Source organism: Epinephelus moara, chromosome 11 (assembly GCF_006386435.1).
Source record: "Epinephelus moara isolate mb chromosome 11, YSFRI_EMoa_1.0, whole genome shotgun sequence".
Taxonomy (NCBI): Eukaryota; Metazoa; Chordata; class Actinopteri; order Perciformes; family Serranidae; genus Epinephelus; species Epinephelus moara.
In genome coordinates, this window is record NC_065516.1 from 17,066,757 (window position 1) to 17,094,232 (window position 27,476).

A 27,476-nucleotide genomic window follows, 5' to 3' on the forward strand; every position below is an offset into this window, starting at 1 on the left:
ATCAAATAAAATATATTTTGTTGTATATTTTGTCATAGATTAATCTGTAAACTACAATGACCAGCTACAACATTAAATATGAAATCAGTGACATTAATCCGATACTATGAAATATAATGATATAACTTATGAGTATTTTTGCTTTTGATAAGCTGCTACTTTTCTGTATTTTTCCTTAAAAGTTTGAATGCAATACTTTTACTTGAAATGAAGTATTTTTAACCTGTTATACGGTTTCTTTTTCTTCAGTAAAAAATCTGAATACTTCTTCACCAAGAGCTAAAGAGCTAAATACAGAAGTCCCTGCAGAGTCCTGTTGTTTTCAAGTCAAAGTATATCCATGCTGACAGCTACTGAAGGTTAAGGAAACCTTTTGAGGAGCTAAACTTGGCAGCAATGGCAGAGCTTTGTCAACATGTCTGAAAGCAAAGTTAAACCCCATGTTTGCATCAGTCAAAAACATTTCCCAGTATCATCTCCTTAAAAGGATGCCTCGTTTGGAGCGATATAAAACCTGCTGTTTAATATTATAAAACCCAAATGTGAAAATATTAATTTAAGTGATGGTGAAACTGCTAAACAAAGCTTTTATGGAAAATAGCTGTACAAAAACAAGAATAAAAGAGCATTAAAATAACTTATAAATACACAACATTCAGTCTAGATGCTATTTTTTACAGTCGTGACGTGTCCTCTGTACGTGCTACGTCACAATCCTGCGTCAGTCTAGAATGTAAACACTCCCTGCTCGCGCTCCCTGCAGCAGCAGCAGCAGCTTCCTCAGTGAGAGTTTGCCGAGTTAGCTAACATGTTCCAGCGTGTAATATTTCACCAGCGAAAGGTTTCCGTTTTAGGTTATTGCTGTTAATAATACGAGCAGATATCAGATGATGTTATAAAATCTTTTTTGGGGCTTTACAGGACCGCTTCACATTACTGTCCTGAAGCTAATCTTAGCTAGTTTTAGCTAGCTAGCGCAGTAAAGTAAAGTCTGCTTCCTTTGCTGAGGGATAGGACGCAATATTACGGTAGATTTATATTTTTTATGTTAAAAAGTCAGCGTGCTTTGTGCTGAAATGGTGCTTTCTTTGGTGAGGCTTTGTGCTAAGGAGGTGGTGAGTGACCACAGCTCATCACCCTGCTGGCTGAGGTGGGTTCCCAGGGAGCTGTACAGACCGCTGCTGGAGGCCTCCTTCACCAGCTGTAGACCGCTGGCTGTGAACGAGCTGGTGCAGAGGTGGCCTGAACGCACCCTGCGTGTCGGCGGAAGGAGGAAACAGGGGCAAACTTCGCCAAATCGACTCTGCATCCAGGCTCTGCTACTTGCAGTAGTCAGAGGGCTCTCGGACCAAAGGTAGGAAGTAGCTTGTTAGTCTAGTTACAGTGTTTGGATCATGATCTGTAGCCTTTGGGTTACATTTAAAACCCATTCCGCTTTTCTAGGTGTGCGCTGCAACTTCTTGACCTCTGTGGGCTGCAAGGAGATGAAGGAGGGACGGGAGACCCCATGGGAGGCTGGTCTCTGACTGTAGCTCTGTGCACCATGGTGGTTCAGGCCAGAGCTGGAGCACAGAGGGCACAGAGGGAGAGGAAGAGGTTCTCAGCTCTGGAGAGAGAGAAGGATGTGAAAAGAGAGAGGGGACAGCGGAAGAAGGGAAAGGAAACAAATGTTGAGGGGAATGACAGAGAGAGCATGGGGTCATGTGGGATCCTGAGCGAAGAGGAGCTGGCTAAGGGTGTCAGGAGGAGGATGGAGGCAGAGCGGAAAACAGGGACTGCAGTGACAGGTGTGGGAGGCAGTAGAAAGGAGACAGATGAAAAAGAAGTAAATAATGATGTGGTGGTGCATGTGAGAGCTGATCTTTTTGTAAACGCTCGATCCTGGGAGCGTGTTCGCGGGGCTCTGAACACACAGGGGCCCCTCAAGCTTCAGTGCAGATATCTACGTGTGGAAGAGATTTCAGTTTCTAGTATCAAGACTCTGCTAGGCCTCCTGCCTCCGCAGGGTCTTCTGGGCATTGATGTCCGCTACAGCAGCCTTGGGGTGGCCGGTTTGGCTGAGCTGCTCCCTCTGCTCTCCACCTTCCCTGCACTGAACTCTCTTCGCCTGCACTACTGTAACTTGGATTTTCGCAGAGACCACGCTGGCCAGGAAGAGACCCTGAGGGAGTTATGTCAGGGGCTGACACAGCTGCGAGAACTGAGGCGCCTCAGCCTCACTGCGCTGCGCCTGCCTGGACAACTGCGTGTGTTGCTTAGGTATGGCCTGATCCCCAATTACTCGCATGTTGTCCTGTGACTTTGTACCTAAACCTTGAGCTCAGTAAATAACACAGTATAACAGTGTCTTTTTTTTTAAAGTTGAAATTAATCAGTCATAGTCCTAATCTCTAACTTCTCAAATTGAAATTGCACTTTCCAAAAACTGGAGACCTATTTTAATCTTTTTGTTAAGACAAATCTGTCCAAACTAACAGTCATATTTAGAATGATGAGATTAAAAACAACACTATTAGACCTCTATAATGAATATTTGAATTGAATAATAAATATGATTTACATGTTCTGTCTGTGTTTTGTGTTCCAGCTCTCTGCCTCAGCCTCTAGAGATACTGGAGCTGCCCTATTTGAGCCTGAGCCCTGCCGACCTCGCCTATCTGTCCTGCAGTCATCATGCTTCCACACTGCAGCAGCTGGATCTAAGTGAGAACCGTCTGGATGAGAACACCCTGACCTCCATTCGCCGCCTCCTCTCCCAGGCTTCTACTAGCCTGCAGCACCTCTCCTTAAGTGGCTGTGGCCTGACTGATAGCCTGCTGAGACTCTTGCTGGCCTCGCTGGGAGGCTGCAGGGCCCTCAAGAGCTTGGCTTTGGCCCTGAATCCACTCTCCATTGCTGGCCTCATGGACCTGGTTAGGATGGCTGTGAGAATGCCCTCTCTCCGTCAGTTACTGTACCCCAACCCCCTGGAGGACTACCAGCCGGGCCTCCCTGACCTGCCCTCAAGTGCTCAGCTTTTAGACTGGCCGCTGGATGAAGCCACAGACATCAACATTACCAGCAGCCAGCTCAACAGGGTGCTGATAGACAGCGGGCGCTCTGACCTCTTTCTGACATGCGACCTGCTCAATTATGATAAAGACTTGGTGGACTAGGGCAGAAGTGAAGTGAAGGATACAGGTGCTTTTTAGTTCCTTACCAGCATACGCCCGCACAATGTACATACACCTGACAATCAAAATGTCACCCTAATAACGGTCTAGTATTACATCTTTTTTATCTTTTTTTTTGACACCATCTATCTCATGTGAAGGTCTTATAAGCCAGAGTTAACAGTGATGGCGGGGTTAGGGGGAAGTCAGTGGGCCTTTCCCATCTCTTGATTTTGTGCCTCCTTGTCTCCTCCGACTTGTGACCTGAAAAATTATCTCAGCACTCCATTTTGAAGTATGTGCCAGGTCCTAAAATGCATCTAGAAGAGCGAGGAGGCTTGTCGAAGGACGGCACGACTTTTCGGCACCTGCAGTATGTATAAGGGACATGAAGCACAGCTGATGATGCAGCCGTGCCACATGTCATATTTAATTGGTGTGGCTTTAAAATAACGGCTTTGAAGCACTGCCTCATTTTGTTACATGCCTTTTTCCTTTGACTCCTCTCTCCTTTTGTCTCTTCCTTGCCTCCTCTGCTTGCATCTCAGATGTAAGACTAAGATGCAAGGAGAGGAGGCGAGGAAATAATAGAGGATGCATGAATTGAGAAATGGGGAAGGCCTGTTGTATCGCCAAAGCAATAGGTTATTGTTGTTGTGAGGTAAGGTTTGCTCCTCTGGGGATGTTGGGAATGCAGTATTTATTATTTGTTGGCCAGACAAAAGGAGACAGAGGTGACCACATACAAAAACCTTTACTCCTTATTATTTAGCCATGCTTCAGTAAAACGGAAGTATACTACTTTAAATCGTTAACTTGTTGACTGATTGAAATTAAATTCTTGCTTATGCTGGTTTTGTACCAAACATGACTTAATGCTTTATAATCAGGTTAACAGGATAGCTGGGATACTAAGATCCCTCTGGTTGGAGATTACAGGCTGTCTGCCCTCGTACCTTTACAACCATCAGCAGTATTTTCTTTATACAAGCCATTCACTCAAAATCAGTGTTTGGACAGCTATTACATACTACGCTTCGACAACCAAAACTACAACTTTGACAGTGGTTTCTTTTTATAATGTAACAGGAAATGAATGTAACAACAAAATACTTAAATGCATACCATCTATTTGATTGTTTTCCATACAGTAATGTACTTTGTCTTTGTGCTGATCTAATTTACATATTTGTCATATTGTATTTCTTGAGCGTTTGTTTTGAATTGTCCAGGACATTTCTTGTATTCACACAGCTTGTTTATCAAAAAGTATCACCGTCATCAGGAAACGCGTGTACCAAATCAACCTTGTACCACATGAATGCGTTTACATACTGTAAGTCACTGAATAAATCAGTCATAACACAAAGTTTAAAGAGTCATTTAATTGTCAAAAAGAACATATTTCAGACTAATGTTTGTTATATGGCTACTCAGGTGTTAATGGCAGTGTTACAGACTAAGAGGCATCATCTGTAGTACTCTACGTACGACTGCTGCGGAATGAAGTAGCGGCGAGGTGTGACCTTCACCCAGTCCTCGTCTGAGTAGATGTGAAAGGGGAGAAGAGTGACCCGAGCAAACGGCAAAGAGATGAATTTGGGGCAGTGCATGAGGAAGGGACGGTTTCTCAGTGGAGGCAGAATTAATCCTGTATGGTAAGATGCAGCAGATGTTATAACCCAGTTAATATCTATAATCAAGTGCTTAAGTACGGTGAAATCTCACCTGGTGGCCTCCATATTCTGGCCATGCTGTAAGTCTCTCCTTGATGAAGGAGTGGTTGAGAACTACTGCACAAACAGACAGAATATATAAATACAGTGTTAGCCCACCTTTAAACTACCACATGTACCATTTGACTTTACATACCAGTCACACAGCGGCAAAAGGACAGTGTCTCCGCAACCAGCAAGTGCAACACATTGGGCCTCTCTGTGCTCCTCTTTTTGGACAGAGCAGAAATAATTCAGCACGTCCACCATGCTGAAGGTTAACGGCTTCTTCTTTGCTGTACTGAGGCACAGATACCTGTTACTTTCCTGGTGGCGTGGAAAGAGAGAGGGAGAAAGCAGTTAATCACTTACAGTAGCAAGTCAAAACCTGCCATGACACCAGCAGCCATGCCGGTCAACAACACTGTGACAAGCTCTCGTGCATTCCTTATTTAGAGGAGTTAAGGTCACTGTAAGGGACGTCAGAAGCAGTGAAGAGCTGATTAACGGAGGGAGAGCCTCTCAGTTTTCAAACACCTGTTCTGTGCTTTTGTCACACTCAAAAATATTTTGATTTATGGTGGTGATGAATGACAGATTTTTTTCAGATTCAAAACACGATCAAAGATAGAAATATTTAAGGGTAAGTTTGGTATTTTTCAACCTGAACTCTATTTTTCCATGTTTTTGTGTGTTAGTGACTAATGGGAACAACAGCTTTTGAAATTTCTACAGTCCTGATTAAGAGTGCTGCAGCTGGCAGTAGCAAAACAGGCTGCAATGTAACCACTCAAGGCATGTTCGCACTGTCAATTTAGGTCCACTTGAAGTGCTTGTTTTTTTGCCATTGACAGGCTCATATTACTATGGTTTCTTACATCATAAAGGATCCCTACAGAGATAGATGTTTTTGTTTTAGAGTAAGATCCTTTTTGTTTAGCCAGAAACAGCCCTGAAATCGCAACTGCCAAACCCACCATTTTTACTAAGATAAAATTACTGTTTGTTTAAATGGAGTCTGATGGGTTTGGTGATAGTGATTTTGGGGCTGTTTCTAGTTAAACAAAAAGGACCTTATTCTGTAAAGAAAATATCTATCTCTGTAGGGATCCTTTCCATAATGTTACACACATACAAAAATAATCTGAGTGTGTCAGCGGCAAAAAGAAGCACTTTAAAAGGATGTAAATTGACAGTGTAAACATACCCTAATGGTTACATTGCAGCCTGTTTCGCTGCTGCAGGATGCAGCCTTCATGCTCAATACTGGACCAGTTTTTAAAAATTGTTGTGCCCATTAATCACTTAGACACAGAAACATGGAAAATTGGGGTCCAGGTTGAAATAAACTTATTTAAGATTTAAATGAAATGTCTGACTTACTTTGTATTTGTTGATCCATATCTGCAGCCAAGAATCTGCTCTGTCATGGAGGCTCTTCCAGATGTTAGACTGGTCCTGCAGCTCCGAGTCCCAGCTCTCCAACTCTGGCCACAACCACTGCTCAACCTCATTTACACCTAATGCAGTAAGTATGCGCAGCACTGTTTCTCTATTGACAGGATAACAGGATAATATAAACTCTAAGTCAGTTCAGAAAGTTTAAATTACACATAAAATTACAGTTTCATAGATTAAACCTGCAAAAACTGTTTGCCACTGAGGAAGCTGTTTTCACAATATCATTTTCAAACATTCATACATACATAAATGTATCGATTATATCTGTTTTAAATATAAATGTTGAGATGTTCGAATTCTAACTGATTGTTATTCTAACACTGATGGACCCACCGCAGACCCAGTTTTTTAAGAGCCAGAAGAGTGAGCAGCTTTTTCACAAAGTCACAGCTGGCAGATTTGAGACGCATCAACAGATTCAACATTTCAACAAGCGCAGCCCGTTCCTCAGATGACTGAAACAAACACAAGAAAAACAATCAGACACATGTACTTAAAATGCACAGTGACAATCTTGATACACAGACATACAGTACCATGTGAGGTCGTGCAAATTTGGGCACCAGGTCAATGAGGTCTTGGTAAAGCCTGTCTGTATTGTGTAAGAGTCCCTGGCTGTGCAGTGCCTGCAGTGCAGCCAGGATCTTCAGCTTAAATGGAGTGCTGCAGGTGTTTAGACGGCCCAGCAGCTGCAGGGAGAAATCCCCAGGTGACAGGGTGCTGGGGATACACTGCACACATACATAGACTCATGAAGATTTCAGTGTTTACTACTGTGCATGATAGAATTGCATAGTTAATGGCAGATATAAATGCTAAGTGTAAGTTACCTTTTTATCGGGATACAGATCTTTAAACCAGCCAGCATCCGCAAACTGTTTGAGGAATGTTGGCACTGTAGGGGTGGGTTCCCGCGGTGTTAGGGTTGTTGGATGGCGAGGACGTGGAATAGGAGTTTTGGGTTTGGGTTGCTCTGTTGGAGAAATGATCTCTGGAGGCTGCAGGGGTAGGTGCAGATATAAAAACAGACGCACGCACAAATGAGAACTGCTACTTTATGCGTTCATTTTTCCTTTGTGAAATTAAGGAATACACGCTCTTACCTCTTCATACTTCACTCTGATGGGTTTTTTGGGTGTCAGTCTGTCAACAGGCTGTGGCTTGATTTTCATTAGGGTCTTTGGCTTAGAGACTGTTGCTGGAGCTTTTTTCTCCTGCAGTTAGAGAAACATCAAAACTCTGCTCATGTTCTGCTTATTGTATCTGTATTTTCTGTCAATTATCATAAACTAAAATTGAGAAGCTCTAATTAAACTGAATTCTACGTTAAATTTCTGCAACCAAAGTCGAGAAAGACTAAGAATAAGGTATTGTTTATCATGCTTACAGTTCTTACCTTCTTTCTCTCCACATTCACAGGAATCTTTATAGGCTCAGGACAGACATCCTCCATTAAGGTTGGAAGATTATGAGGCTTGTCATCATTTGGTTCAGGATAAACTGAGTTTATCTCAAGTTTATCTGGGTCAAAGGTGTCCTCCAAATCAATCTGAAAACACATTATTATCCTTTCAGTTATATATTTATGAAGAATGAAAATGTGCAAAAGATGCAAATAAAAATGTTCCAAAAAATTTCCAAAAGCTGAGGCAATAATATGATATTTGCTCCATGCAGATGCTACTTAAAGAAATATGGTGACTTTGAGACAAAGAAACTTGTAGATTAATATTGTGTTTCACATGCATGTCCATAAATTAGTGTCCTATTTAACCTTTAAAATACACATTTTTTATCTTACCTTTAAGTGCTATGAGTCTATACTGTTTTGGTGTCAACTGCGGAGTGTTGGAAATATCAGCCATAGAGATGTCTGCCTTCTCTCAAATATAATGGATCTAGATGGCACTCAGCTTGTGGCGCTCAAAGTGCGTTGGACACTTTAAGCACCCAAGCTGAGTGCCATCTAGTTCCTTTATATTAGAGAGAAGGCAGACATCTCTACGGTCGATATCTCCAAAACTAAGCAACTCACACCAAAACAATTTGGACTGATAAACAGCACTGCAGGTAAGAGGAAAATGTGTACGTTTGATTTACTTTTTGATTTGGGGGTGAACTGTCCATTTAAGCTGATGCGCACAAGCTACTTTCAGTGTATTAAAGGACAGGTGAAAAGTCTGTGTATTCTTGACAGTATCAACAGGAAGCAGGTAAAGTTAGTGGGGGAAGGAAGATGAAGAAACCTTAATATTGTGGGGCAACCCATATATTATCTTCATGTAGCGATCAAAAGCGTCTTTCCTGATTTCCTTTGTAGAGAAAGGCTTCCCTTTTTTGCATCGGAGTGCACCTAGGTCCATGTTTGGAGTCACTGAACTCTCATACTCCTAGAGCAAGACAGATAGAAAAGATATTCTAGGTATTTGTACAGTTTTCATTGCACCATTAAGAGGCATTGTCTTTAAATCTTCCAGTTCACACACCTTGTATCTCCACATGTCTTGGGTCAGCAGTAAATTGCTGGTGACTGCTGACAGCTCCTTTTCCTTGTATTTTTTTGTGCTTGCATTCCTGTTTTCACCAATATTGCTCATGGTTTATTAGGTTTTGGATTATTTTTGATATGTAGTATGAATAAACCTTACTTTCTTTTGCTGCACTTTTCTTTATTCTCAACAGTATGGATGTCAGGAAGGGGCTCGGAACAATAAGTGTAAAGGCGCTGTGAAGATAAAAGGAGATTAAATGGGTTTATAGTTTGCAGCTTTGGTTAAAAATGTCTCCCACATATTGATCAGCAACACTGTAAGCTGACTAGTTACCATTTGTTGATAGTTGTGTGGCAGGAAGTCTGCACAGTTCATCCTGTACAGATCCCCTTTGATGCCAAGAAACAATTCCCCTCCACACCTACTGTAAGCCAGACACTCAGGCACTGCATTCAGCTGCAGCGTCCTGCAAGGGTCACATGTACATAAATATACATTCATTATTGAATTACTGTACACTTTACATTTGTAATCCAAAAGATCAGTGGCAGGTAATGAGCTCCAACCTGATGAGGTGATTCTCCTTGCTCCACATACACACTGTCCCATCTAGACTGCTGGAGACAAAGACCTCCAGATCAGGACAGACACACAATCCTGCAAGAGCAAACAACCTGTCACTCACACAAAGACAATCAATTCATTTATCAATTCAATTTTTTTTTTACTGTTTTTTGTGACCTGTGAAGTGGTCTGCATGTCCTCCCTTGGTTAGGTGATCAGTCTGGCTCTGGTTGAGTAGGTTAAGGTGTATCAGATTGTAGGGGTCACTGCTGGGTTCTTGAAAGGTCAGAGTCAGCTGGAGCCCCAGCGCTGCCAGGCAGACTTGAGGCTGGCCACAGTGCAGGCTCAGCTGTTGGCTGAGACACTCCTGGAAATGCGGGTTTACTCTCCACACTACCACTGTCATGTCCTCACCTTTGGAATTGGGGTAAAATTGTTACGTCAGCCATCACTGACAAGCATACAAAGGAAGTAAAGTTACATTGGGAAATACCTGCAGAGAGGAGGTAACTGTTCTCAGGATACACCTGCATTGTGGTGACTTTCTGGCCATTGTGTGCCGGCACCCTGTGCAAGACCTTCCCATTATCAATTTCCAGAACACTCACACAGCCTCCACTTTGGCCAAGAATGATCAAAAACCTGTCAAGTACAATTACATTTGCTGAAATAGAGATTGCCACATGGCATATTTACATAAGTAATATTTAAAGGGGTGCTATGACCATTCACACGTTATTCCCTATTCCCAACTTTTTAAACAGTTAAAAATTTGGTAAACATGAACAAGTCTCTCCCAAATCCAAAAATCTAGAGTGCTAAAACTCAAATTTGTGATGTCATTAACTATAAAGTCTGTAACTGCTCTATTAAGAAAGGATTGGGAAAGGTGATATAGATGACAGTGAGAGCACCCAAGGGAATGTTCTGAGTATAAAGGTACATTTTCTGTTTCAGAACTGAGAACACTACAATAGAATAAAGCATATTTGGGTACAGACCAAATCACAATGTTTGTTTACAATAACTTCCGGGGAGAAACCCCCCAGGTCTCGTACATAAGATGAAACGGTACTGAGCAAACGCTGCCTCAATTGCTTCATTTTCAACCATCTAAAAAAAGGCCCACTTATCAGATATCAGTTTAAGCATACTGTATATTTAGTATATTTTTGGTGCTCTACCTTACCATCAGACAGCTTTTTCCAAAAGGGAACTGTTTAATTAAAGTTATTGCTTTAACATATTATTGTATCTTACTGAATTGTATAACTTTATGATCTATGGATATGTTGTTGCTTGTTTTTTTAACTGTGTAATGTAAGGTGTCCTTGAGTGCTTTGAAAGGTGCCTGTACATAAATTGCATTATTATCATTATTATTATTAAGTTGCTGTTGTTAGCGCCACATCATAATGATTTGATCCATAAAAAATAAAACAAACATTCTGTGGGTCCATAATACAGGCTCCCATACATTGTCCGTGGAGCAGCTCCAGACTTCGTACCAGTTGACATCACAAGTTTGAGACACTTCTCTGGTTTCTGGCTTTGAGAGAGAGTATCTCATGTTTACAAAAATTGATTCACCTGTCCTAGGCCATGGAAAAAACATATTGGAATTCTTAATTTAGGTTCCCATTTAGTTCCCCTTTAAAAGAAAACAAAAACACTCACTTATTCTTGTCATCATCAAGGGCTGTCTTGTCCCTCTGACTGTATCCTCTTGTCTCCTGCAAACTCCTCCACTCCTCTATAGATGCCTGTGTTTCAGCCACATAACTGTAGAGTATCAGACAGCAAGCTGGGCCAGGGATCGGCAGATGCTGGGCCTTATTCTCAGTCACATGTTCCCCATGTTGCCAGGGCCCCTGGCCTCTCCCCTTCCACTCTTGCATCAAAGAGATTGGATTAGTGAGTGTGTTGGCTTGGAGCACCGTACCTGTGTCAGTCAGAGCCAGCAGAAGCTCTTTTTGCAGGCAGTACTCGGCACACAAAATCCTCTGCTTTGCCTTGAAGGAAGTCAACACTGCTCCTGTCTCTGCAGCCAAAAGCGTGATATCACTGTCCCCGCTCACACAGAGGAGTCGTGCAGGGTAAGGAGCAGGGAAGGGGGAAGCTAGGATTTGTCTCAGTGGGGCTCCTTCATCCTCTCTGAGTTTACAGTGGAGGGTGTACAAGGTTCTGATGGTCCACATGTCAACTCCCTGGTGAGAGGAGGAGAAAATATCTCCTGTTTTAGTGCCTCCAATGCACAAGAGCGGGTTTTCCTGTTCTGTGTGGACACATGAGACCATGTCACCCTTTTCCACGTTCCAGCAACAGATCGTACAATCCACAGAGGCTGATAACAGCATGTTTAATGCAGACGAGTAAAACAAAGAGTTCACCACACCTGGACACAAATAAAACAGGTAATTTCAGCATTTTGTCTCATCATAAAGAGGCACAAAAAGAACATGGATAGACGTTATGACTTACCATTATGTCCTACAAAAGTCGCACGAAGTTCCCAATCTGGACCCCATATTCTAATGGAGAGCTCCTCACATGCAGTGATCAAACAGTCCAGTTGAGAGCAGTACGTAATTGCGGTGATATCTCTGTAAAACATAACTTGTTAATCTTCATGCTAATCACTCCCAGTCTGATTCACATCACATGCACCCATACACACCGTGAGCAGAGATCCCTCTTGTGCTCCAAAACTTTCCTAGCATCAAGGTCGACCACCGTCACAACCCGCCTGCACACAACGAAGGCTCTGTGGGGCTTGTCAGATCGCGGGGGAGCCAATGCCATTTGAGTGAAAGTGCTGTGTTGCAGCTCCTCCTGTATCTTCACCATACACCTCATGAGCATCACTGACCACACACACACATTGCCAAAACCTGCAGTCACCAACTCTGCGGAGTGCTCTGCAGCCTGACACACACGTATGTCCAGGGCATCATGAGCAGCATCCAGGGGGCGTAAGTCATGGTCCAGCAGTGTGAAGACAGGCCCTGGGCCCCAACCCACCACATAGCCAGGGATCTTTGTGTCGGTCAGGCCCATGAAAGGGAGGTGTGCTGAGGTCGTCTGCTTGTGGCCATCAGCTTTGTAAAGGCAAACTGTGTTGTCTGAATGGAGGCTAATAAATGCTGCTGCAGCCTCAGAATACATCATGAACTGCACAGGGCTGTCACAGGAGAAATGATGTAGGCGATGGAGACCATGAGTGAACACGTGCTGCTTGCTCTCAGAGTGGTTTACCTAGACAGTCAGACAAAGAGAAAGCATATGAGATGATGTCTGTAAGTGCACAAAGCCAGTATGCATCACGCTGACATGGTCTACCTTGCCCGTATCTTGCTTCACATCCTGCTTGAATAAACTCTGCTTCCCAAGCGTCCTCCCGTTTGATGTCCCATTCCCATGAGACAAAAGCCTCAGGGTAGGATTGGGGAAGAGCACTGTTGTTGTCCTTGTCTCCTCTCCTACGGCCACCATCTCTGCCACTTTTTACACAGGACTCTGCTGAATCCACTGACCTTTTGCACTTTTGCATCTAAAATTCTGTTTTAACTGGTGGCTATGGGACATTTACTTGGCAGGGCACTCTAGGAAAACACAAACACAGCCACATTTTATATGAATGCTCAGTGCTGTTCAAATATTATTTTCTTGTTAGCTTTAAAAATGGAAGTCAAACAAAATGTAAAATGCTACAGTACAATTACACAAATCACATCAGCACCTGGCAAACCATCTGCAATTACTGCTTTATTTGGAGTCGCCTTTACACTCAGTGGCATCTTTCGGCCTGAGCATCCGAGGCTTCAGCTCTGAATGTTTTATTAATAGCCTCCAATCCAGATATATAGGCCAGTGGTTCCCAGTTGGTGTGTCGCTGTCCAAAAGTGGGTTGCGGCCTGTGGGTCCATTCTGAAAGGACCACAAGTGACTTGTGAACGTGTCACGTTTGTAAAAAACACACTTTATTTGAAGTACGGTGAATTTATGGCACAGACCCTTTATTTTAAAGTGTCATTTCCTGCTGTAGAGTGAGTGACAGAGTGGACAAGTATGATGCTGAATTACACTGTGTGGACCTTGAACTAATGACTAAGGAAGAATCTGGACCCCGTGGCTGGACCAGTTGGGAACCACTGGTAGGCTAATTATTAAAAAAACAACAACAAACAAACAAAAAAAATTAATAGGCCTAATAATAATTAAAAAAAAGCCCTAGATCTAGTAACATGTCATTCCATTCATACTTGTGCTTGAATAAATGTACTTAGTTACATTCCCACATTGTCAGCATAAATACATACATTTAGATATTTTTCCAACTCAAGTCAATTAATTTTTAATGACAGCATTTGTAAAGTATTCTGTACTCAATACTATTTACTACAACTACTTTTCTCATCACCATTTATAATTTAATTTAAATCTAGAAAGTTAAAAAAGAGAAGTTTCAGAGGTAAATAAGATGCCAGAGTGCATAAAAAGCATAGAGCTTGTTTTATTTTATTAAAAAATGAAATAAGAAATTACAAAATAAAAAATCCTGGGGAAGGATCCGCTTGGACCCCCCTACCAAGGTCCAAGCTAATCCCCCAGTGTCCTCAAATCCTAGAAAAGCCCCTGCTTACACTGGTTAAAATAACAAATTCAAAGACTCCATAGCTGTTGTAACATTTTTCCTGGTTGTAGTCATCCCATCACCCATGGACTGGACATATTTTCATTGTTAAACTGGAAAAAGAAAAGTTGTACACTTTAAGGGTCATCTGCCAGTTCTAGGAAACTATGGGAGCCATCTTTTTAAGATTTTCTATGTTTCATATGTTCTGTTTTAATAAACGAACATGTCACTTCTTTGGAAATTCAATAATGAAAGTTGGGAAAACAAATATTATGCTATTTTGTTATACAGACAGAGAGATATTAGGTAAATTATTTTAAAAGTGGAAAGAAAACCGAACAAACAAGAATAACTCATCTTTAAGGTAACTACTTTTTGAGCTAACGGTTAACTTTGATAGTTGTGAGGCAGGACGTTAAAGATTTATAGCGTTAAGTATCAGCCTAAAGGTTTATAGGCCTAAACTTAGAAAAACTTTGTGTTTACCTTCACCAACTGGTACTTCTGTTGTCCAGATGCAGCGACAAGTCTTTACTCTACTTAATATAAAGTTAATTTAGCTAATAACGTTAACATAGCGAACATAGCTGTACTTTAAGTTTGCTCTCTCGGCCACCAGCCTCCAATGGCTACGTGTCTGTTGCTAGGCAACGGGTTGCTCGGCTACATCCATGGCTGCAGGTCGCACAACTGTAACTTCAAGCAACAAAATGGTTTCTCAGAAAATGTTAGTGGTCAGTTTCTCCTCTTTTCTAAATAAAATGAACTTGACTTTGACTGGTTTTAGGCCAATAAATAAACAAGGATTCGATATTTCACTATCAGAAGAGCACGTTGACGTGAAGAATCTGTATCCAGTGAAAACGTGTGTCTCAAAATGTGGGTATTTGTTTTTTCTGATTAAATACAGTGCTCCTTTACAAATAACTATCAAAAAAATGTATTAGATTATTCATATTTAAGCTGAAAGCAGGGCTGTTTTCCTTAACTCATCAAAAGCCATTTTGAAGAGTTTTTTTTTTTTTTTTTTTTTTACAGAACAAAGACCTTCATGTTAGGAAATAACATTTAGAAACAGTATAATTGAAACATTAATTGAACAAATCTTTTACAATAATTAAAATATCAACATTAAATTTCTAAAATCTTGGCTATTACCCTCATTAAACATATTATACTTAAACTGAGGAGGTGCTTTTAAAAATTGAGTTACACAAAAACAAAAAGTCTCATAGCATTAAATAACACAATTACAGATATAGTCAGTTTATTGTATAAAATTAAGCGTGTTAATACAGTACAAATATTTTTTAATATCAAATATAAATATTTACATCAACAAAGATTTACATCATATATTTCTAACCATGTATTTATGGAAGATATTAAGATATTGTGGCCCCTGTAGAGGATCTTTGGTATTCAGCCACATCCTTCTCATATTAATATATGTATTTTTTTAACCATGTATCATTAATTTTAAAGGAAAAACTTAACACACACATCAAATTTAAATATTACATACACTCAACAAAGTGACTGCAACATAAACAGATTTATAAATTGGTTTTCCAGGATTTAAAAATGCAGCCATACAGGATGCAGTGTTTCACAAAGCTTCAGTCATCATACTCTCCAGCTTCTCCTCTTCTGCGGTAACAGGCACAGTCAAATGTCTTGTGAAATACTGCATTTCTATTTTTCCTGACTCGTGTGCCAGTGCTAATCCTGAATATGTGTTCTGTTGTCCTGAGTCTCCAAACACAGCCATGGCTGTCACCCTGAGGAGAGAGCAGAAAATGACCACCACACGTCAATATGACAAATATAAAATCCCTCAGTGAAATCATCCCTCATGTCTGTCCGGTGTTACCTGTCAGAGTCCATCCTCTCGGTGACCGCAGGCTCTGTGTCACTTTTCAGCAGGTCCCATATGTGGAGGTTAGAGGCTGCATCAAGCACACAGAAGACTGCTGGTCTGGTTTGGGCCCACTGCAGTGAGACCACTGGTTCACCAGCTGTACTGTTGTTCCACTCTGCAACAGGCTGCTCATGGCTGACTGTGTGCAGCCTGATGGTGCCGTCACCACAACCCACCTGGAATCCGGGCAGGGAAAAATACATTACATAGGACATCACAGTTTTAACTTATCTTTAATATTTATGGTACTTTGTCTCATAAAATGTGTTATTATCTATATGTTGAATTTTGTCCTGCACTATGAGTATATGTTTACCGTTTTGGGCATTTGCTGTAATGGCAATAATGTTAACTTAAACAATTAAAATCTATGGATTGGATCATAATCAAAGCATCCTGAAAAATGCTTTCACAGACAGCATTAAATCCTCAAAGGCCACTGTTGTGTAGCCACTGCTTCTTCTGTACTATTTCTATGGTGGCAACAAAAAACAAACCACCAATATTTGAAAAGATTAAATTTGACCCTGGCTTAAATAATTCAGTTTCCACAAACTAGAATCTTAGGAGTACACCTTGATGTGCACTTTATGTTGTCTGAGCAGCTGCAGAGTGCACATAATATCCATATTTTTCACGTACTTGTAAATCTGAGATTTTATGAGGAAATATATGTCTAATTTTGAGAAAATGTTCCAATAACTCTCAACAACTTTAATCCACACAGTCAGGGGGCAGTCTCCAACTTTTATCACACTTACAAAGACATACTGATGTCAATACAAGGGGCAGACAATGAGAACTGGGAGGAGAGTCTCGAAAGTGTGCTTAAATGTTCAAATAAGTCTAGACACAGTCTGATACAATTCAAAACAGTGCATTGGCTGTATTACTCCACAGACAGATTGCGTAAGATTTTCCCTGAGGTTTCCCCTCCTGTAACAGGTGCAAAGAAGCAGACGGGACATTAACACATTCTCTTTGGACATGTTGGAAATTGTTTACTTACTGGAAGAGTGTTTTTGAATGTCTCTCTAAAGCCTTTAAGAAGAGCGGGTAAACTAATCCACTTGTCACTGTCCTAGGTGCCATGTAGTGGGTGTGTTATCAATGGCAAACAAGTATTAAACTCAGGGCATTTTATTTGGTTTGGTTGTGGCAAGGAAACTACTTATGCGGAAATGTGAATAACAGAGCTGATCAATGTATAGAGTACCTTCAGGGTAATGGATTGTAGTGGACTGACAGGGTATACCCTTTATCCCTGTGTATATGCATTTTATTTTATTTTATAATGTTGAAGTTCTGCGTAATACTAATGTTTTTCCTCTGTATTTGTGAAGATTGTTGGGGCTGAGTTGTTTAAGTGATGTACTGAGTGTTTGTCTTATAACAAAAATCCTAAAATAAAGGTTTAAAAAACAACAACAACACAATAAAAGTTCTTTCAATGTCAAAAATGGCACTCTCACCAGGAACAACTGTTGCCTGAAGGGAGAAAACTGGATTGAGCTGACATCAACAGGTCGAACTCCGGGCTCCTGAAACCTGTAAAACTTTGGAGGAGCCTTCAAACCGTGACTTGTTTCATGATTGACCACACCCTGGACAGAAATTACATTAAAACACTGTCAAAAAATGACACAAAACAACTGTAATGCTCACCAGACAAGACAATACTCACCATGCTGGTGCCGATAAAGAAATGATTGGAGTCTGATGGGAGGAATTTTAAATGAAGAGTTTGTAACGGCCCTGTTTTCGCTGCATCTCGTGGTGACACCCTGAGAACCAGACAGACCAACAGAGGAGAAAAAAGCCAAACCAGATGTCAAAGGTTACCACATTCCCAACCAAAAACAAACTGAACAACAGCGGAGCACGACACATTCACACTGCACACATATGACCGTGTATATGTTCCCATCAAATGTTGAGGTGACAACAACAGCAGCCCCGCAGCACGTAACAAACAAGGTCGTATGACGGCGACAGAGCAGCTGTGTTCCGCTGGGCAACGACATTGTGGGGTATTTTGAGCCCGGTTGTCGGCAGTGACGGATGATCATCACAAGCTATTTATCAGTCTCACCTCTCAGTGGTGAGGAGGTGGGAGCTGTGGAGTAACTTTACTTTGCCCCCAGGCCGGAGCCCTGCACGAGAGAACAAGAGACAGAGGGACAGAGAGGCTGAAGCTGGTGCCACACGTGTGAGAAAGATGAGTATGTTTGTGGAAAAATGAGGGAGTGCTTTAAAACATGACTGCCTTACCTAGATCTGTAGGAGAGCCTGCCTCATTGGCTTTTGGGAGCTCCACTACCACCTAAAGGACACAGAGAGGAAATCATGCAAGTACTGTACGTTGTGGCATAACTTTGCTGTTTGTGTAGAGCAGGAGTTCTAACAAGCACCGTGTCCACAGGTTTTCACCACAGTAGCTACATGAGTGGACAGAGAAGAGTGCCATTCTGAGCCTGCTACAGACAAAAAAGTTATTATTGGATTTAATTAATTATTTGTTCTTTCATTTAGGCTATAATAATGCTTAAAGTTTTGGAACTACAGTTCTTATAATTTTGGGGGATGTGAACAGGAAGGATAATTTTGCCATGGAGTCCAGGCCTTCAGGAAGTGCGCCGGACTTTGAAGCCAATTTCACAACTTCTGGGTCCATCATGTGATGCCACTAGGCCCACAAAGACTTCTCCCAAGAGCATCACAACCCCCACAAAATGACTCTTTTCACTGTCAGAATGTGATCCATTCGGTCTGATAACATTTCGAAAGTCTAGAAGAGCCACATGATTAAATCATTTTACCTCCATTCAAGTAAGTGGAGCACTAAAGCGGTAGTTAGCCGCTTGGACGGCAAAGTCGCTCATGCTTGAGCACTATGGGCTCCATGATGCAGAAAATGCAGTTAATTTTTAAACTTGGTAAGTTTAACTTTTTTGGCTTCATCAAGGCTCCTAAGAAGTGAGCCAGGCTTTGAAGCCAATTTTTGTGGAGGCCACAGAGAATAATTATACTGCCACATGATGCCATTGGGCGCAAAAAGACGTTTCCCATTGACTTACATTGTGAAATTGGCATCTGTAAATCAGTAGATAGGTTTTTTTGAGCATCACAACCCCTGAGAAATTACTTGTTTGACTATCTGGGTTTGATCCATTTGGTCCAATAACATTTTGAAAGTTTTGTAGACTCACATGATTAAATCATTTCAGTCCCATTTAAGTTATTAAAGGGCTAAACCAAAAGATAGGTGCTCAGCTGCCAATGTCTTGACTGCGCCTGCTCTATGGATAGATGGATAGATGGATAGATAGATAGATAGATAGATAGATAGATAGACATACTGCTTCACCCACCTGATGTTTGTAGGTGTATGTGAGTTACCACATACACCTACAAACTGTCAACGATCACATCTTAAATTATTTTTTTTGTTTTAGTAATTTAAACAAATAAAAGAAATATCATAAAAGAACAACACTGTCTTAATTTGTGCAAGGTCCCTGTTCTGGGATTATTTACTAGCTTGCCATTTCTTCATAGCCTGCTTAATATTTCTCGCTGCTTAAATGAGCTTCAGAGATACTGACAGTTTATTCCATTCATCTGCAGCCATGTATGAAAGAGTATTTTTGTCAATTGAAGTCTGGAATTTTAAAAGGATTAGATCTGTGGAGCTTCCTCTTGCTGAAGAACTGTTACTGTCTCTGAGGTGATTAAGTATTGAGACAGATATTTTAGGGACCTCATTATGAACAATTAAAAGTCTGACAAATTATCTACTAGCAGTTTCTTTTTGCAGTGCACTCAGTGGTGTACACAACTATCAATGGATATTTTTGATAATGAAGAAAACTTAAAAATGTGATGATTCTCAAGTTCTGAAGATCCGGACTATTTCTCTCCTATGATTTCTAAGCTGGTTTATGGTTATTTATTCTCCACAAATAAGACAATAAATCAGAGATAATAATATCCTCTGGAAGTTTGAGTCATGCTAAATGTAAAAATTTGCATATGGTGTCTGACAGTGTCATGACTCCAAGAAGAAGTGCGATTTTTGACGCTGCAATCAGGCAGTAAGGGTTTTAAAGTACCTTGATTGCCTCCATTGCTGTTGCTGCAACTGCTGACCCTGTTGATAAGCGAGCCAAATCAGCAGACAACTGTTTGTTGTTTTTAATACCAGCATGCACCTGGCCCTTTCACCTCACCAGTATTTTTGCCTCATGTCTCTCCCTCAGTGCCCCCACCCCATTTAACGCACCCCTCGCAGTTTGAGAACCTCTGGTGCAGAGTGAAAACATGTAGGATCTTCTTTGTTGCCCAACTTACCCAGAAATTTAAAATCCCGGTATCATCGAGAGAAGCCAGCTGGAATGACAATCCCAACGACTCTGCATTATGAAAAAGAATAACACTTAAATACTGTGAATGGCCAAAACACGTGGCATATTTATGAAACGATACACACGATCATCAATCAATGTGTTAACCATTCCTAGACCATTCCACACCTTCCTCAGATGCTAAGAGAGGGACCTCTGGCCTCAGCCCCCCTGCTGCAGCCGAGGGGACAACTTCCACAGACGTCACAGATGAGAAATGGCATGAGCCGGCCATCACTGAGTCTGAGTTGACAGGGTGACAACAGAGAGGGTATCAGCACACACTGAATCAACACCACTGTTATGTAAGAAAACAGCCTCTGAACTTTAAGTGAGAGAAAGGGCAGAGGCTGTCCTGAGTCACCGTATACAGTAAAGGATGTTTATCACTTATTGCCTGCTGACACTCATTTACCTGCAGTGTGAAGAGTGAAGTACACAACAACAAAGATGAACGAGTGAAAAATCAAGGGGCTTTATATTCTTGAAGTTTCATGAAGGCAGACAAAAAAAACCTCAGTTAACACACGCCTGGTGTACGGTTACGGAAATTAGCATCATCAGTGACATGCTATGTTTACAGGCTTGAAAGGCATTAATTTAGGTTTCCTCAAAAACACCTTAGAAGGTAAAAATTTGATTTACAGTGGGCTTAAATATTTTTTCTTGTATTTTTTTTGTAATTTCCTGAAGATCTGAATCTCTTTTTTTTTAAGAGTCCTTTGTACAAAATTAACATACACAGTTGAAACATAGACGGATGGACTTAATAAATATTTACACTTAGAAAGGCAATTACAAGTGTGATTTTTTTTGCATGGTATGTGGTTTTAAACTTCAAAACTGACTCAGAAATACCCATTGCTATTGTTCCAGACCTCTAACTTTGTGTAAAACTCATAAGTGGACCATAAATTAATTAGTTATTTTTTTCAATGATTAATCTATCCATTCATCCATCAGTTTTTTTGCTGTTTATCCAGGAAATATTGTTATATACTGCTGGTAAGTACTGACAAAAATGTGATATAAATATTTAAAAAATCATGCACTTGTTAAGAATTCTAGGCCTTATCATTTCTATTGCTTTTTTGAATTTTTATTTATTTATTTTTAATTAATTTTTGCATGTTTGAATAAAAAAAAAAAAAACTTACTGTAAATCATTAATCTTTTTATACTTTGACTAGTATGATTGTGAGACAGGTATTCAATTTCATTCTAAGTGGTATTAAAAAGTTAACTAACATACTTATATGATGACAACATTCGAGGTATAGTGGAACAGGAATCAGGTAAAAGACACACCAATATAAAATAAAGTGAGTGAAACTGCAACATCTTTGGGAAAATCTCAGTTTCAACCTCTGTAGCATGAACAGGAATTCATCTGTGGTATTAACGTCTCAATCAGCCATATGCATGTATTGAAAATAATTGTAATCTGTCTCATACCAGTGGAGAAGGTAGGCTGTCGCAGAGTCCACTCGTCGTCCCCTATCTTCAAGCGGTAATGGTCACTAGCGTGCTCCCTCAGATCCCAAAGCACCACAGAACCAACTGACGTGCCTGCAAACACCAGTATGGCCTTTCCAGGGCTGAAGCAACAACACAGCACCTGCAGCAGAGAGCATTAAAAAGGGATTACTGTCAGTGTTTTGTGTCGACGCTTTCATTGATGTTAGAGGTGAGGTGACTTTGGCTCCTCTGTGAGTTACTGGCAGATTTGCTTTCAGGCCAGCCAACTGCTTTTGATGTGTGTTTCATTTGAAAGGGAGAGTGTGTGTTTTTTGAAGTGGGGTTGTGAAAGATGCCTTTTCATAATCAGTATATTACCTACAGTAGATGGCAGTCAGTACGCCACCAGTATGGAGAAACAGGCAGGGAACGGAAGCTGTTATCTATGCTTTCTCCTTTCATCGACTCCTTTGACAAAAACAGTAATTTTACCTTGCGACACAGGAGTTAACTTGTTTGTTGACTGACTTTGAAGACAGCATAGATAACAGCTTCAGTTCTTTATCAGAAAGGGCTGTCTGATGGTAATATTCTAAACAGAGTGTACTTAAATTATATCGACTTTTTTAGGTGGCTGAAATACATTTTGTTGCTAACCCTTCCACAGCAGCACATTGCTTAGCTTTCATGGCTTCCTGCTTCTCCACACTTGGGACGTAATGACCACCATCTACTGTAGGTAATACACTGACTTTGGAGTTGTCAGTGTACCTCATACAACCCCACTCACAAACTATCCCTTTATGACCGGCCCTTTTGGGATATTTATATGGTGAAATATGGAGAAAAGTTATTTCTCAGAGGACAAGCAGAGCAGTAACGACTGCTGATTAATGTTTATTGTGTTGAACTTATTAAAGCTAAGCAAATAAATACTAGTCTTGCTCACAGTTATGTTCTGAAGTCATGAAAATGTCCTAAAGCTATGTTAAGATATTTATGGGGATTTTAATCATTGTTATTCATCACAACTGACTTTGCAAAACTTGAAAGAACAACTTAAAAAATATCACCTCAGATTCATACACAAGGACTTTTTGAGGTCTGGATGGCTCCCAAATGTTCCAGATACAGATGATGGTGCAGCTGTCGAGACGCACAGCACTGGGCTTAGTTGTAGGGCTGTGGACTGACATCATGGTGTGCCTCTGGACCTGAGAGAAGTGCACCAGGCTGATGCGGCGACCTGCAATTGATGATCACAAATGGTGCAATCTGTTGTAAGAGCTAACTCAGAAGTGTAAACACACGCATGTGCTGGTTTATACAGTATATTCTGAACAACTGCTACTGTCCACAAGGCACGAACTGACAACTGATAAAACACTAAGGTTGTGGTGTGTACCATAAAGAAAAGGCAACTTAGTGTTGAGCTGTAAACTTCCATCGCTGAAAGACAGCGTGTCTGTTTGAGACCTCAGCTTCCTCAGGGATTTTCTCTCAGCTCGATCCTCTTCCAGCAGGACAACCATGACCTTGATTCAGTCAAAAAAGACAACAGATGTCAGTTTTACAGTGTTACATCTTTAAACCTGTGTGTGAGTTAAAAGACAACCTGCGAGGCTGAGCGCAGAAACGCTGTCAGGCGCTGTGAGTCAAAGTTCAATTCGCTTTTGTCTCGTGCTTCCTGAGAGCTGTTTGGATCTGTCAAAACAAAAACACCATAATTGAACTGTAAACACTGAGTTCATTGAAGAGAAATCTTTTTGACAAGCTTTTCCTTACCGCCACAGGCTCCACTGTGCTCTGGAGGATGCTGCGTCCACTTCTGACACGTCTCTATCTCCTCTGTCTGGATGTCTCTGTCTGCATTATCCTCATTGCACTGAACATAAGCCTGACAAGGAAGCAGTTATTAAGACACTGACTACAGCTATTTCTTACAGGAAAACATGGAATATTTTGCTTTTCTCTTTTACAATCAGGTGTTACAGGTGTACAACAGAAACAAATACTGACCTGCTTTGTGTTTACAGTTCCAAATGTTCTGATGTACATGTCATATTCGTTAACAGGTGGCAGATCCAAAAGGGAGACCGTCATTGAGAAATCCAGATCGATTAAGCGAAGGAGCTCTGCACTGCGTTTCCTGGAGTCAGAGAAAAACACACATTGAAGGCACAAGAACACATACACTCTGTACTTGAGTAATCCTTGCTCAAGATTCCAACACAAAAGTGCCCCAAATCATAAACACAGAGTCACCATGAGTACCCAATCATATTACAAACCATGAATGTGTTTGTGCAGATTATCTTACTTCTGTTTTGTGGCAACCTTCTTGCTGACTTCACGCTGCTTTGCGGCTACAAAGTCGATAAACTTCCCACGTTGCGAGGCTCTACTCTGGTTCTTTTCTGATCCTGTTAGAAGAGCAGGAAAGACGCAGACATTACCTGGCTGTCTTCAGTTCAGACAAGACGAAACAAATCTAGGTACACTGTGACATGCAATAACACCAAGTGCTCTATTTGAAGTAAGTTTGGGGGAGATAAGACAGGAAAGAACTGTACCTCTGGACCATTTAGGCCTATCTTCCTCCTCTCTGCCTGTACTTTGTCTGGACTGAGCTGTTCCCACTCTCTCATTCTCTTCATCCATGGCTCTCTGAATTGCTTCAATTTCCTTTCTCCTCTGTGGTGTAAGTTCCTCCTTCTCTTCAGCCACCTCTGGATGCTGTGGCTCCTTCTCGTCCTCGCTTTCATTTGCACTCTCATCCATTTCCTCAAAATCCTCCTCGTAATCCTTTGAACACAGAAATACCATTACTTATTACATAAAGTATGTTAAATGGAAAATAGTAACGATAATAAAACAAGATGCTATGACCACACACAAGCTCTGAATACTCACCACTTTCTTTGAACATAAATCGATTACAGCATGCAAAAGTAACACAAAAATGAGTAAATAAATGTTAAAAACAAAGATTTAAACATGATGAGAAAACTTAAAAACAACAGAATTAGCCTCCATGGTGTGTGTCCTGTTTAATAATTACAGTGCTGTATAATTACCTCAAAGTCATCTTCATATTCCTGGTCAGCCAAATCTTCATCATTGGCAACCTGCAGATGTTACATAAATGCATGAAGTAGAAAATATCTTAAATACTTAATTAAGTGTGTAGAAACTCTTCTAGGTGATGCAGCACTGCAGTGAAACTGAAGCGTGCATACTGGCATGCAGTACAGACAGTGAACGGCTCACACACCAAACAAAAACACAGGTCTGCAATTAGTTCATTTTTCTCAGTTTCAGCTCATAACTTCATACAAGCAGCTGCAGCATGAGCTGAAATGTAGTTTGTTTAATGCAAGCAATGGGAATGTAGCCGTGAGATCAAACTCCATTGTGACTGGCATGATATGTTCAAGCAGTAATGAATGAGAATAAGAAGAACACACCACCAAGCTAAAACAGGAATGCACAGCAGAGTAAACAAGCATCTTACAGGCTCCTCTGTGTCTTCCACATCTTTCACACTAGCTGTTTGGTGCTCAGATACCTTTGCTACATCCTGGATCATGAAGGGAACAACCATACAATCCATTAGGGAACTTTGAACAGAAAATAAAAGGATCTACAGGTAACAGTATACAGGCAGCTTATGGGCATACACACCTCAGTTTTAGTCTCACGCCTCTGACTTTTGTCAGACGCTGCAATGTGATGATTTCTTTCCACCTCCTCCTCTCTGTGCCTTCTCTCTTTGTGTTTTTCTCTTTCCTCTTGCTCCCTGTCACCACGTTGACGCCTGACCTCTTCAGCTGACCCCTTCAAGTCCCGATACTCCCTGGATTCGCTGTCACGCTTCCGCTTTTCATCCTGGAGAGCAAAAAATAATCCACACAAGTAAAACGATGTGACCAGACTACATTACCTCATACAAGTCACAACTCTAGAGTGAGAGACTCTAGAGCTGTTAGACAAAATGTTAATATGCTTACAGGATGTTCTCTCCCTTTGTGTCTCCTCTCCCTCTCTTCTTTATGTCTTCTCTCTTCATCTTTGCGGTCTGAAATCAGAAAGACATGAATGCTGACTCCATATGGAAATATCAGGCTATGTGCTCACACTGCTGTGACCTTACCTCTTTCCTCTTTCACTTCCAAATGCTTTCTGTCTCCATGTCTCTCTCGTCTTTCTCTGTCATTCCACCTGTCTTCATAATCATCTTTGTGTCGCTCTTTCTCTCGATGCCGATCTCTCTTCTCTTGTTCATACTTTTCAATCCCATCTCCTTCTTCTCTTTCCTCATGTCTCCGTCTCTCTCTGTCAGTCCTGTGCTCCCTGTTTTGTTCTTCTCTCCTTCTTTCCTTGTCTCTCTCTTCCCTCCTTTTGTCCCTGTCCTCATCGTTGCGTCTCTCTCTGTCCTTTTCTTTTTCCCTATCTTTGTGTCTCTCCTTGTCTCTCTCTTCCCTCCTTTTGTCCCTGTCCTCGTCGTTGCGTCTCTCTCTGTCTCTTTCTTTCTCCCTATCTCTGTGTCTTTCCTTGTCTCTCTCTTCCCTCCTTTTGTCTCTGTCATCATAATGGCGTCTCTCTCGATCCCTTTCCCTTTCTTTCTCCCTATCTCTGTGTCTGTCCTGGTCTCTCTCTTCCCTCCTTTTGTCCCTGTCCCTATCTCTTTCTTTCTCCTTGTCTCTGTGTCTTTCCTTGTCCTTCTCCCTTTCATGCTTTTCCTCTCTGTCTCGCCTCTTGTGATCATCATCGTACCTCTTTTCATCTAACAATTTATCTCTGTCCCTTCTCTTCTCCCTGTCATCTCTTCGATCCCTTTCCTTATCGCCTCTCCTGTCTCGTGAACCCTCTTTCCGTCGATCTGCATATCTGTCTCTTTCATCTTCATCTCTTCTTTCTCTTGTACTCTCCCTTTCCCTGGGCTTTTCTCTGTCTCGTCTGGACTCCTTTTCTGGGTCTCTGCGGTGTCTCTCTATTGATTGCTCACCACGATGCTTTCTCTCACTGTCATCTCGCCTCCTGACATGATCATCACCATGTCCTTCCTCCTAAAAAAAGAGAAAATATAACAATTTATAATATTAGGATGTGATTTTGTTTACTGGTATAGATCCAGCTTAAAATACGGCCTTTTATCATGCTTTCCTGAACTCTCATAAACTTACCCTGATGTATGGTTTCAGGTCAGCTGGTCTCCATGTGTCTTCCTTGGTTATTTTCTAGATAAAATAGTATTTCATGTTCACTGGTTGACCGTATTAACATTCATTTTAAAGACAATATAAACATATTTTTATGACAAACCAAATCAATGCCAATCAACAAGACAACGTTCATTCCTTAAGACAACTAACATTTGATAACAACCACGGCGGACATGACAATTTCTACTGAAAAAACATTCCCCAGCTTCAGTCCACATACAATAAAGTCGAAGATAAAGCTCTTACCTTGTCGCTGTGCATGTTCTCATCTGTGTTTTTATATTCTGAAGCCTTTCAAACGCCAAAAATCAACTCATATATTTGTAATGACGCCGCCATGATGGTAAATCTTTTGTGCGCAGGCGCAGTTGGTTGAAACCAAGGAGTTCGCGTCACTTCAGCTTGACAACAGGCGTACAAATCAAGAGCAGAGCAATCGCTGGGATCAA

General features: G+C 41.2%; 3 protein-coding genes across 8 annotated transcripts; 1 reads left to right on the forward strand and 2 right to left on the reverse strand.

The window, feature by feature from the left end:
- The first annotated feature begins 741 nt into the window (after window positions 1-741).
- si:ch73-174h16.4 (leucine-rich repeat-containing protein 14) lies at window positions 742-16,067 on the forward strand. 4 transcript variants are annotated; one of them, XR_007570671.1, is made up of 6 exons: window positions 742-1,354; window positions 1,444-2,259; window positions 2,588-4,488; window positions 4,590-4,810; window positions 6,278-6,395; window positions 15,944-16,067. XR_007570671.1 is itself a non-coding variant. In XM_050056438.1 (3 exons), exons 1-3 carry the CDS (start codon window positions 1,077-1,079, stop codon window positions 3,153-3,155), a joined length of 1,662 nt encoding a protein of 553 aa, XP_049912395.1. In that variant the 5' UTR covers window positions 742-1,076; the 3' UTR covers window positions 3,156-4,521. The 4 variants fall into 4 exon arrangements, 1 of the variants encoding a protein (XP_049912395.1); XR_007570673.1 differs by lacking the exon at window positions 15,944-16,067 and adding an exon at window positions 7,748-7,885; XR_007570672.1 differs by lacking the exon at window positions 15,944-16,067 and adding an exon at window positions 6,667-6,799.
- On the reverse strand, window positions 4,591-14,645 carry wdr97 (WD repeat domain 97). The gene is made up of 22 exons (XM_050056430.1): window positions 14,507-14,645; window positions 13,124-13,311; window positions 12,724-12,986; window positions 12,062-12,639; window positions 11,866-11,987; window positions 11,062-11,779; window positions 9,878-10,026; window positions 9,562-9,798; window positions 9,387-9,477; window positions 9,154-9,286; window positions 8,977-9,053; window positions 8,815-8,902; window positions 8,575-8,718; window positions 7,725-7,877; window positions 7,432-7,542; window positions 7,159-7,326; window positions 6,865-7,059; window positions 6,662-6,783; window positions 6,251-6,419; window positions 5,025-5,194; window positions 4,881-4,945; window positions 4,591-4,803 (listed from the first exon to the last, which is right to left on the reverse strand). The coding sequence occupies exons 3-22, from the start codon at window positions 12,874-12,876 to the stop codon at window positions 4,622-4,624; spliced, it is 3,825 nt and encodes a 1,274-aa protein (XP_049912387.1). The 5' UTR covers window positions 12,877-12,986; window positions 13,124-13,311; window positions 14,507-14,645; the 3' UTR covers window positions 4,591-4,621.
- On the reverse strand, window positions 15,292-27,397 carry dync2i1 (dynein 2 intermediate chain 1). 3 transcript variants are annotated; one of them, XM_050056433.1, is made up of 23 exons: window positions 27,274-27,397; window positions 26,989-27,042; window positions 26,811-26,871; window positions 25,813-25,880; window positions 25,487-25,690; window positions 25,317-25,382; window positions 24,880-24,930; window positions 24,376-24,607; window positions 24,123-24,225; window positions 23,822-23,951; window positions 23,588-23,699; window positions 23,418-23,506; window positions 23,208-23,337; window positions 22,876-23,048; window positions 21,800-21,962; window positions 20,474-20,587; window positions 20,292-20,353; window positions 18,213-18,264; window positions 18,034-18,094; window positions 17,626-17,725; window positions 17,414-17,545; window positions 15,894-16,117; window positions 15,292-15,801 (listed from the first exon to the last, which is right to left on the reverse strand). In XM_050056433.1, exons 1-23 carry the CDS (start codon window positions 27,286-27,288, stop codon window positions 15,630-15,632), a joined length of 2,568 nt encoding a protein of 855 aa, XP_049912390.1. In that variant the 5' UTR covers window positions 27,289-27,397; the 3' UTR covers window positions 15,292-15,629. The 3 variants fall into 3 exon arrangements, with proteins under 3 accessions (XP_049912390.1, XP_049912388.1, XP_049912389.1); XM_050056431.1 differs by having other exon boundaries at window positions 25,956-26,871; XM_050056432.1 differs by lacking the exon at window positions 25,317-25,382 and having other exon boundaries at window positions 25,956-26,871.
- Window positions 27,398-27,476: the final 79 nt, after the last annotated feature.

What these genes read in the sequence shown, in the direction of transcription:
- dync2i1 (XM_050056431.1), bottom strand. An exon ending in TAAGTTGCCTTTTCTTTATG is followed by an intron (nt 23,049 to 23,207) that starts GTACACACCACA and finishes CATCAATTGCAG; the next exon opens with GTCGCCGCATCAGCCTGGTG. An exon ending in CCGGGATTTTAAATTTCTGG is followed by an intron (nt 18,265 to 20,291) that starts GTAAGTTGGGCA and finishes TGTGTCCTTTAG; the next exon opens with GTGGTAGTGGAGCTCCCAAA.
- si:ch73-174h16.4 (XM_050056438.1), top strand. Translation starts at nt 1,077, where the DNA reads ATGGTGCTTTCTTTGGTGAGGCTTTGTGCTAAGGAGGTGGTGAGTGAC. An exon ending in AGAGGGCTCTCGGACCAAAG is followed by an intron (nt 1,355 to 1,443) that starts GTAGGAAGTAGC and finishes CCGCTTTTCTAG; the next exon opens with GTGTGCGCTGCAACTTCTTG. An exon ending in CAACTGCGTGTGTTGCTTAG is followed by an intron (nt 2,260 to 2,587) that starts GTATGGCCTGAT and finishes TTTGTGTTCCAG; the next exon opens with CTCTCTGCCTCAGCCTCTAG.
- wdr97 (XM_050056430.1), bottom strand. Translation starts at nt 12,876, where the DNA reads ATGGTGGCCGTAGGAGAGGAGACAAGGACAACAACAGTGCTCTTCCCC. An exon ending in ACATGCAGACCACTTCACAG is followed by an intron (nt 9,478 to 9,561) that starts GTCACAAAAAAC and finishes TTGCTCTTGCAG; the next exon opens with GATTGTGTGTCTGTCCTGAT. An exon ending in TATGGATCAACAAATACAAA is followed by an intron (nt 5,195 to 6,250) that starts GTAAGTCAGACA and finishes CCACGCCACCAG; the next exon opens with GAAAGTAACAGGTATCTGTG.